The sequence below is a fragment of the Gobio gobio genome (assembly GCF_949357685.1).
Source record: "Gobio gobio genome assembly, chromosome: 24".
In the NCBI taxonomy this organism is placed as follows: domain Eukaryota; kingdom Metazoa; phylum Chordata; class Actinopteri; order Cypriniformes; family Gobionidae; genus Gobio; species Gobio gobio.
In genome coordinates, this window is record NC_137120.1 from 32,587,277 (window position 1) to 32,598,306 (window position 11,030).

Genomic DNA, 11,030 nt, shown 5'->3' on the forward strand with positions numbered 1-11,030 from the left:
TTCAAAACAAAGGCGTAGTTTGATGACGCCACGTTTGAGCGCAGAATCTCGGGACATGTGGTCTTCACCTCACAGCCGGTGGGAAACAGTCAGGATAGGACTCGGGCAGAAATCATGTTCATGGATGCGATTATTAACATTACTGTAGTGAAGCAGAGCAGGAGCGAGTGTTGTGGAGCTGAGCAAGGCCGCAGGAGCGATTGAAGAGCGGGACTGTTATTATGGCATAGTCGCCGGCGGGACTTTTATTATGACACAGTTGCCGGCGGCACTTCCTCTTCTCCAGTGCTGATTGTGAGGTAACGCAGCTCTGTTTATTGTATTAGATATATCTGAGTGTGTTGAAAAGGAAGTTATGACGTTCGCTCAGCGGCTGCTATGACACTTGTTCACAATGCAGTGAGAGTAAAGTGTTTCACTGAATAAAACCGGAGACCGAGGGTGACGCAGATATGACGCAATCGACAGGCGACTCCCTCACACGCATAGCTCACACGTCCCGGCTCCTTGGTTAAAATAGCAATTTTCTCACGATTAACAAATAGTTGAAAACATTTGGGATATTCTAAGTACTCAACTGAACAAAATATATAACACTGGCCTAGTGATTTCTGGATGTTTTACTGCAAAAATCCTACATAGTTCACCTTTAAAGATTGTACATTTACAATTTTGTTTCTGATGCTTTCTATTTTCTCAGTGAAGAAATTCATAAAATCATTACTACTAAACTGTAACGTAATATTTTGCTCAGGCGATGTTTGTTTATTTGTTAGTCTAGCCACGGTGTTAAATAAAAACCTTGGGTTATTTTGATTATTTTCTATTATTTTGCGGAGATGCTCAGCCCTGGCTGCTTTTAGGGCCTTTTTATAACGTGACATACTATCTTTCCACGCGATTCTAAAGACCTCTAAATTTGTTTGTTTCCATTTACGCTCTAAGTTACGAGTTTCTCTCTTGATAACATGTGTAGCACTGTTGTACCATGGTGCTTTAGGTTTCTCTCTAACCTTTTTTAATCTAATTGGTGCAACAATTTCTAATGTGCTAGATAAAATCGTGCTCATACTGCTAGCCATTTCCTCTAGTTCATCTGTTTGTTTGGGTTCACTGAGCAGCTGAGACAGATCAGGTAAGCTATTTGAGAATCTATCTATAGTGGTTGGAAGGATTGTTCTGCCTGGTCGATAACGTGGCGCAACATGACAGATTTCAGCAGTACGCAGTATGCAAGTTACCATGTAATGGTCAGTGACATCATCACTTTGCGGTATAATATCTATGTCGGTTGGGTTGGTTCCATGTGATATAATTAAATCTAGTGTGTGATTAAGACGATGAGTGGGACCAGTGACGTTTTGCTTAACCCCAAAGGAGTTTAATAGATCTGTAAATGCAGCCCCTAATGCATCATTTGTGTTATCTACGTGTATGTTAAAATCTCCAACAATTAATGCTTTATCGACGTTGACCAATAGATCTGAGAGAAAGTCTGCAAACTCTTAAGAAATCAGCATAGGTCCCTGGAGGTCTATACACAGTAGCCAAGGCTAGAGATAATACGGATTTCTTTCTTACATTTAATAGCGTAACATTTAGCACTAGTACTTCAAACGAATTAAACCTGTGACCTGTTTTATGAGTAACATTAAGAATATCTCTATAGATTGTTGCAACACCGCCGCCACGACCAATCAGACGGGGCTCATGCTTATAACAGTATCCTGGCGGGGTAGACTCATTTAGACCGAAATAATCATTTGGCTTAAGCCAGGTTTCAGTAAGGCAAAGTACATCGAAACTATTATCTGTGACCATTTCATTTACAATAACCGCCTTAGGTGTGAGCGATCTAATGTTTAGAAGACCTAGTTTTAGAAATTGTTTTTGTTCACTAATATTGAGATTTTCTGGTTTAATCACAATTAGATTTTTCCTAGATCCTACAGTAGATTTAATGTTTGACCTCACTAAACGAGGAATAGACACAGTTTCTATGTAATGTTCTACAAAGTTATGTTCAGACAAAGTTTCTATATAATGGTCTACATTGGTACTTATGTCAATTAAGTTTGGACAGCATTGTTTTTGTTCACTAATATTGAGATTTTCTGGTTTAATCACAATTAGATTTTTCCTAGATCTTACAGTAGATTTAATGTTTGACCTCACTAAACGAGGAATAGACACAGTTTCTATATAATGTTCTACACAGTTATGTTCAGACACAGTTTCTATATAATGTTCTACATTGGTACTTATGTCAGTTAGGTTAGGACAGCAAAGACTGTGATCTGGACTTTGACTTACTAGTCATATGGTGGTGTGTAACGCCCTGGAGATGTTGTCCGACAGAAGAGCCGCTCCGATTCTGCTGGGGTGAAGGCCATCAGGACGGAAGAGCCTAGGTCGCTCCCAAAACAGATTCCAATTATTTACAAAGAGCAGCTTCTGTTCATTACACCATGACATTAACCATTCATTTAGAGCAAATAATCTACTGAACTTTTCATGTCCTAGTCGGTACGTGGGAAGGGGTCCAGACACGATGATCGATGCTTCAGGCGATGTTCTGCGCACCGTCTCGATCAGGCTCCTGTAGTCCCTCTTCAGAACCTCCGTCTGCCGCAGCCTGGTGTCGTTCGAAATAAGTTCCACGTGTGCAATGCTAGCGGGCTACCGATGTAAATAAGCTACCACGCGTGCAATGCTAGCGGGCTACGGTTAGTAGCGGAAGTTCGGATATAAGTAGTGATATCAAAGCAATCCGATTGTTTTTTATAGAGAATCGTATCGGAGATATATTCACACGCTGTAAATAATAGAAAATAATCGTTTGTAAGCGAGTGATAAGGAGAAAATCAAAGATTATGAATCAATTCGACGGAGCTCTAACATCAACAACGCGCTCACAACCCGCGCAAGTTATCCTCGTGTTAGCTTATACTTATATTAATATTCTGTTTCACTTGGAAATACGTCACAGCACTGAAATAAAATAGTTGCAACTTCCGGTTCACTGGGATTTTAAGCATGTGTAGATTTAAATTAAATAGTAACACTTTACAAGGAGACCATTTTTAACATTAACTAAGTTAATAAAATTATTGTTCATTGTTAATTTCAACATTTGCTAATACATTTTAAAGTTGTCACTTTGTTAATGCACTATGAATTAACATGAATGGTCAAGGTATAATTAATATATTAATACTTTAAATATTTAAAACTTACAATAAGCATTTTGCCATTTTTTTTATTCAACGATGCATTTACTTGTACTTTTAATTTCAATACTTACACGTTTAATATGAAAAAAAAAAGCTTTTCATACTAAGTACAATAAATATCACATACTTTAGATTAGATTAGATTCAACTTTATTGTCATTACACAAGTACAAGTACAAGGCATCGAAATGCAGTTTAGGTCTAACCAGAAGTGCAATAGCAGCAAGTGCAGGATATACAACGTTTGCATAAGTGCAGGACATGGATATGTACTGAGTATATATAAATATATCTATAAATAGAGAGATGGTTATTACTATAAACAGAATTTACAGGTGAATATGTACAGTGAATAATATACAGATGGTTAATACTATAAACAGGATTTACAGGTGGATATGTACTATGAATATAATATAATATAATATACAGATGGCTATTACTATAAACAGAATTTTACAGATAGAGGTATACAATGATATGTTAGGCTAAAATGAGGAATATGGCAGTGGATTAAGGTAGTGCAATAAATTATGGACAGAAGCTATCCAAAAAAAAGTGTAAAAGTGCAGTGGAAGTGATTGAATATTACTGTTAGAAGTACGGTGCAAAATCAAAATTGCAGAATCTGGAGAGACCCAGAGCCTCGCGAACTACTCGCGCCGCCATCTTGGAACTACTTTAAAACCTTTACTCAAGTAATATTCTGAGCAGTGACTTTAATTTCTACCAAAGTCATTTTCTGGTAAGATTGGCAGCAGCTATTTGCACTTCTGGTAAGATACATTTACTCAAGTGTGGCTTTCGAGTAGGCCTAATTAATTAATTTTAATATAAAATAAAAAATATATTTTATAGACTTTGTGTTTGAGCTGAATAAGCCGAATTTATTATGCCATATTTGTCATTTATTTCTTATCTTGACCAACAGTTTTGAAGTTTTCAGGCTTTCCCCATTCAAATAAATTTGAGCCATACTTGCATGACTGGAAATTGAGAGTGTAACTAATATGGCCAACAAGTGAACTAAAGTGAAATGACTTTTGTGCCCCCCATGTAATACTAATTAATTATATATGTTTGTGACAATGAAGACACTTTGAATGATTGATACTTGCCATGTGATACTTTATTGAAAGAAGTTATAAGGAAGAAAACTTAGCTCAATTCACATTTCAGATTATGTTGCCAATCCATTTAAGATAAGGTGAAATCTTAGTATACACATTAGGATATTTAGGTGAATTACAGAGCTCTTTATATCCAAATGATGTGACGCCAACAGCAGTTTTTCCACAAACCAAAGGACCTCCTGAATCAAACTGTGAAGAAACAGAGATCAACACGTCACTAAAGTGCCATATCAGTTGAAACTCACATAACAAAGTAACAAAGTGTGTGAATCATCTTTTGTACGTACAAGGCAGGATCCACCATGGCCAGTTGTGCACATCATCTGTGAGACTGAATAGTGGTCAACCTCTCTCCATCTATAGCTACATTCTGTGTTATTCATTATATTCACGTTTGCCTCCATTAGACGATCACTCACTGGGCCTTCAGTCGCAAGTCTTCCCCAGCCGGCAACACTACAGACAGTATCTGTCCCCACGTCTTCTCCTTTCTTTGGTAATGATATCCATCCAACAATGCTGTTTAGATGGACTTTTTCCTGTAGCTGTAATTCAAAAACACAACCGTTATTTACATAACCATCATTATTAAGACTGAACTGCAGTTGATTATACTGCTGTTTGTGAGGTTAGTACAAAATCCAAAGTGAAGTTTCCTGCATATTTCCTTAAAGTGCTCCTTTAAGCTTTTTTTCAAATATGAACTTTCAAGTAGTGTTTGTGAATATAAAAGGTCTGCAAAGTTTTAAAGATCAAAGTACAAGACAAATAAAGTTTACGTCTCCTAAAATAAGACTGAATATTCTAACAAACCATTTTCAAATTCTTTATAGAAATGACGTGATGTGCAGTCGTGTAAATTATGAGAAAATAAAAGTGTTTTTTGACATTGGATGCATGTAAACCTATTGTAGGAGACCTCCAAAACAAAATTAGGAACCCTTAAATTAGTATAACAGGGGCACTTGAGGAAAAGAAAAGCCTAGTTCCTACTTAATTAATGTTTATGCTATGTATAGCAACCACAATGACAAAAAACCAGCTACACATGTAATAGACTTAATTATTACTCAATGTTTGTACCGCTTCATTTAGTTCTTAAAGCAAGACATTGCAATAGAAATTCAAACATTGTGTTTCAGCTTTGCGATTGACATTATTTGAACAATTAAATGTATTACAGGTTGTTACCCTCAAAAGCATGATGTCATTCTGATTATAATTGTGAAAATAGCTTGGATGTGGGATGTAGGACTTCACTCCGATACGATCCGACAACTCACTGATCCTTAAGTCATGAGCTCCCACCACAACAGTCAGAATCTCATCTCTGTTGAAAGAGAATGTCATGATGGTCATTCAAGTCATTTGATACACTGTATGATTGCACTGCAGTCGTTGTGTCCGTCAAAAGTGTTCTAAACAAACTCTTACCGGTTCCAGCAGTGTGCGGCAGTCAAGACATACTGATCAGAAATGAGCGCTCCACCACAGATATGTCGCCCATTCGACTGAATAGAAACCATGTAAGGTCTGGAGTGGGGTTTGGCTTCGTTGCCGTTCACTATTCCCACATTCACATGAGCTGAGAGAGAGAGAGAGAGAGAAAGAGAGTGGGCTCAACTTATTCAGCACATACAAATTAATCATTCTTAAAAATCATCATAATACATTGTTATATAATCATTCTCACCAGTGAAGGTCTGGTGTGGCAGCAGAGAGGCCAGCAGGAGCAGAGAGATGATGATGGTCATGATGAAGATGACATTGAGATTCTCATGGCAAAATACTGTATAAATATACTGTAAAAGTGGGCGGAGTCACTGAGTTGCCCCCAAATCTTTTTTCTTCTTCTTGCAGAATGAGCAACACATTGATGAAAAGATACTGTTCTAGTTAATCCTTCCGCTCTTGCATGAAGATTAAAGATAGTTTAGATCAGTGTTACTCATTTGCCCAGCTTAATTTGCGGCCAGCATGACAGTAAATAGGGTGAAATGATCATGCAGTCAATTCATGTGTTTCAAAAAAACAAGCAGGGCTATAACATAACCCATTAAAAACTCAAAGTGTCTGCTCTATTACTAATAATTTATATTTAAAAAAATACCCCAAAACAGCTGCATTACAAGATGGAAATCTAGACTAGAAAGGATATTTAAACTTGCTCTGCACTTACATCCATGACTCACTGCAGCTTGCCTCTCGCAGCTCAAAATGCTTACGCTGCGGCAGACGAGCATAACTGGTGTGCAATGTCGTCAGATGTAGCATAAGCATTTTGAACTGCGAGAGGCGTGGGCGCCCCTAAGTTGAATATGGAAGACAATCATCCGGAAGCTAGATAATTTACTTCATAAAGTTTTAAATATGGATAGTTTTCTAACACAAACGCATCGATTCGCTTCAGAAGGCCTTTATTAACCCCCCTGAGCCGTGTGGAGCAGTTATGATGGATATAGCTGTACTTTTATGGACTGCCATTATAAAGCTTCGAAGAGCCAGGACAAATCCAATTGTGTTCGTCTGAAAGAAGAAAGTCATATAGGGGAGAGCGGGGCACAACCTACGCTTTTTGACTGTCTCAGTTTGTGTAAATTTACTTGGGGTTCAGAGTATTTTTTTTCTCACATTAATTCCCCACGTCTAGTACAAATATGTGGTTCCCTTTCAGTCGGTCACGTTCGACGTACGTCGGAACTGACCGACGAATTGGGATCTGTTTTCAGAGACCGACCTACTTCGAGTAATTAAAAACGAGCCAATAAACATTGGCATGCGATCACGCATTCCACGCACCGCCCCGCGTTGCGGGTATAAATAAGGAAGTGGAAGTGCCGCATACCGCTTTCAACTTCGGAGCCGAGCATTTCAGTATTTCCTGGTGTTCCTAGGAAGAGTTTTCTGAACGAGCGAGAAGAAAAGGTCTTACCTGTTCCTGTTCCAGTGTCGGTGTGACGGTGCCTTGCAGCGGTGGTCGCGAACTCCGGAGAAGACAAACAGCTGTTTCCACAGCTCGCTGGGCGTTTTTTCCTTGAGTGCTCACAGCAGGCTTGCACCTTTGAACTGCTGTGAGCCACGGCCATTTCCCCTGTGTGCCTCGGCACTGACGGAGCGGTTTTCTTTCTCTTCTCTCACTAAAAGAGCAACACGGTTTGACCCTGCGTCTTTTTCAAGATGTCATTCAAACCGTGTGTTTCTGGATGCCGTCGGTTTCTGTCCCCAGTTGACGGACACGATCGCTGTCTCTCGTGTTTGGTCGTTCAGCACGCAGAGGCGGCTTTCGTGGATGAGTCATGTTCGCACTGCGCGAACATGACCATCGCAGTGCTACGGTCTAGGCTCCAATACCTCAAAAGGGGTGGAGTCCCATTGCGCATCCCCCGATCTAGTGGTCCTCCCGCTGCAAAGCAGAGGGCTGCTACTTTGGCTGATGCCTTTGGTGGAGATCTGAGGGTGACGGTCAGGGCACCCCCGCCCAGTCAACAGGCTGCTCGGGCCCCTCCCCCCTCCGCTGCGCCGGTGCAGTTCCCGGAAGATTGCGGTGGTCCTTCCCATGGGGGGCCGTCCGTTTCTTTCGGGGCTCCTGCTGAGGACATGTTGTCGATAGCTGCATCGGGGGACGAGCTAATGGACTCTGGAGATGAGGATTCGGCTGCGTTGCCCCCTTCGGGTGTGGCACCGTTGCCCGAGTCTGATCCAGAGCTCACGGCTATGCTTTCCCGGGCCGCCGCGAGTGTCGGGCTCGAGTGGAACCCTCCACCGTGTCCCGAACCCTCGCGGCTGGAGGATTGGTATCTCGGGACGACCCGTGCTGGTTCTCAGGGCCCCGCCCCAGTGCCTTTCTTTCCGGAAGTGCATCAGGAGCTCACGAAGTCGTGGACGGCGCCCTACAGCGCTCGTTCACAATCAGCGAGTTCCTCCGTCCTCACTACCCTCGATGGAGGCGCGGCTAAGGGTTACGTGGAGGTCCCTCCAGTGGAACGGTCGGTTGCGATGCAACTGTGTCCTAACACCGGCTCCGACTGGCGGGGCCATCCGCGTCTCCCCTCCCGGGCATGTAGGTTCTCGTCCAGCATAACGGGCAAGACCTACACAGCCTGTGGAGAAGCCGCGTCTTCTCTGCATGCCATGGCGCTCCTGCAGGTATACCAGGCCAAAGCGCTCAAGGAATTGCACAAGGGTAGTTCCGACCCAGGGGTTATGCAGGAACTGCGTACCGCAACGGACCTCGCCCTCCGGGCGACGAAAGTTGCCGCACGCACCCTGGGTCGGGCGATGTCCACTCTGGTGGTCCAGGAACGCCACCTATGGCTGAACCTGGCAGATATGCGTGAGACCGACAAAGTGCGGTTCCTCAACGCCCCTGTCTGTCAGGCCAGCCTCTTCGGCGACACCATCGAGAGCTTCGCCCCGCAGTTCTCGGTGGCACAGAAGCAGACGGAGGCCATCAAGAACATCCTGCCCCGGCGACCTGCTGCTGCCTCCACCCAGTCGCCGGCTGCACCTCCGCCTGCTCGTCGCCGAGGGCGTCCCCCTGCGGCCGTCCTGCCCCTGCTAAACCCAAGCAGCAGCCTTCACCATCGGGGAAGCAGGGTGCCGGCCGTAAGGGTACCGCCCAACCTGTTTCGGGGCCTGCTAAGTCGGCAGGCAAGCGCAAGGGCAAGCGGCCCTGACACGGGGAGCCCAGGGAGAAGAGAAGCTGCTCCAGAGGAGGACCGGGGGGGGGAATGTCCACACTGGTACACACAACATCCTGCCACTGGCCCTCCGGGGTCCAGCGGTACCCGCATTCTCAATAAAAGAGCAGTTTCCTCCCTCCCTGAGCTCCGAGAGGGACAGGTTGGCAGTGCGTGACGCCCCCGGGCCTTGCCACTCCTTTCCTTCCCTCTCACCCCTCACCAGGGGGCAGCAGAGTGGGCACCGAGGACGCCCCCGGGCCTTCTCACCCACTCTCTGCCCCACCTGGAGTATTCAGACAACACTCCGGGCCGCCTCCGGGCCTCCCGAGTCGGGTCTGAATACTCCACCTCGCTGCCTCACCCCGGGTACGTTTGTGGTGCCGTTGATCCCGCTTGTTCGGTCTCTGGGGGCCTGGCTAGGTCTCCCCAGGCCGTCTCGCTGGCTCATCCGTACCATCAGACTCGGCTATGCGATTCAATTCGCACGCCGGCCTCCCAAGTACAGGGGCATCCTCTTCACCTCTGTGCGGAGCAGCGATGCCCATGTCTTGCGGTCCGAGATCGATGTCCTGCTGGCGAAGGGCGCGGTCGAGCCGGTTCCTCCTGCCGATATGAGGTCGGGGTTCTACAGCCCCTACTTCATTGTACCCAAGAAAGGGGGTGGGTTAAGACCAATCTTGGACCTGCGCATTCTGAATCGGGCCATGCACAAGCTTCCGTTCAAAATGTTAACGCAGAAACGCATTTTCCAATGCATCCGTCCCCAAGATTGGTTCGCAGCGATCGACCTGAAGGACGCGTACTTTCATGTCTCTATTCTTCCTCGACACAGACCGTTCCTGCGCTTTGGGTTCGAGGGGAGGGCATATCAGTACAAAGTCTTGCCCTTCGGGCTGTCCCTGTCGCCTCGCGTCTTCACGAAGGTCGTCGAGGCAGCCATTGTTCCGCTCAGAGAACGCGGCGTTCGCTTACTCAACTATCTCGACGACTGGCTCATACTCGCCCAGTCTCGGGAGCAGTTGTGCGAACACAGGGACATGGTGCTCAGTCACCTCAGCCTGTTGGGACTTCGGGTCAACCGAGAGAAGAGCAAACTCTGCCCCGCGCAGGGGATCTCTTATCTCGGTATGGAGCTGGATTCGGCACTCCGGAGCGCGTCCGGTCAGTGTTGAACTGCTTGAATACGTTCAAAGGCAGGACAGCGGTCACACTGAAATTATTTCAGAGGCTCCTGGGGCATATGGCATCTGCAGCCGCGGTAACGCCGCTCGGATTGCTTCATATGAGACCGCTTCAACGCTGGTTGCACGACCGAGTCCCGAGATGGGCGTGGCAGAGCGGTCAGTACCGGGTCCTAGTTACTCCTTACTGTCGCCAAACCTTCAGTCCGTGGTCAGACCCCTCGTTTCTCCGGGCCGGAGTGTCCCTAGAACAGGTGTCGAGGCATGCTGTGGTCTTCACGGATGCCTCATCCACGGGCTGGGGGGCCACGTACAACGGGCATGAAGTTTCGGGTCTGTGGACGGGGCCCCAACTGCGTTGGCATATCAATTGCCTAGAGTTACTGGCGGTACGTCTTGCCCTGGCCCGGTTCAAGAAACCGCTTCGGGGCAAGCACGTACTGGTCCGTTCGGACAGCACTGCGGTCGTTGCGTACATCAACCGTCAGGGTGGTCTGCGCTCCCGTTGCATGCTCCGGCTCGCCCGCCATCTCCTCCTGTGGAGTCAGAAGTTTGTGAGGTCACTTCGTGCCATTCACATCCCAGGTGCGCTGAACCAGACAGCCGACGAGCTCTCTCGCCAGTCGACACCTCTGGGCGAATGGCGACTCCACCCCCGGAGCGTCCAGCTGATATGGGACCACTTCGGAGTTGCACAGGTAGACCTGTTCGCTTCTCCGGACTCGACCCATTGCCAGTGGTACTACTCCCTGACCGGAGGTACCTTAGGCATAGATGCACTGGCGCACAGCTGGCCCCGGG

The 11,030-nt window shown here is 45.7% G+C and overlaps 1 protein-coding gene across 1 annotated transcript; it reads right to left on the reverse strand.

The window, feature by feature from the left end:
* Nucleotides 1-4,338: 4,338 nt before the first annotated feature.
* On the reverse strand, nt 4,339-6,129 carry LOC307120525 (mast cell protease 1-like). The gene is made up of 5 exons (XM_079807611.1): nt 6,060-6,129; nt 5,801-5,951; nt 5,558-5,696; nt 4,654-4,911; nt 4,339-4,555 (listed from the first exon to the last, which is right to left on the reverse strand). Exons 1-5 carry the CDS (start codon nt 6,118-6,120, stop codon nt 4,409-4,411), a joined length of 756 nt encoding a protein of 251 aa, XP_079663737.1. The 5' UTR covers nt 6,121-6,129; the 3' UTR covers nt 4,339-4,408.
* Between the last annotated feature and the right edge of the window lie 4,901 nt (nt 6,130-11,030).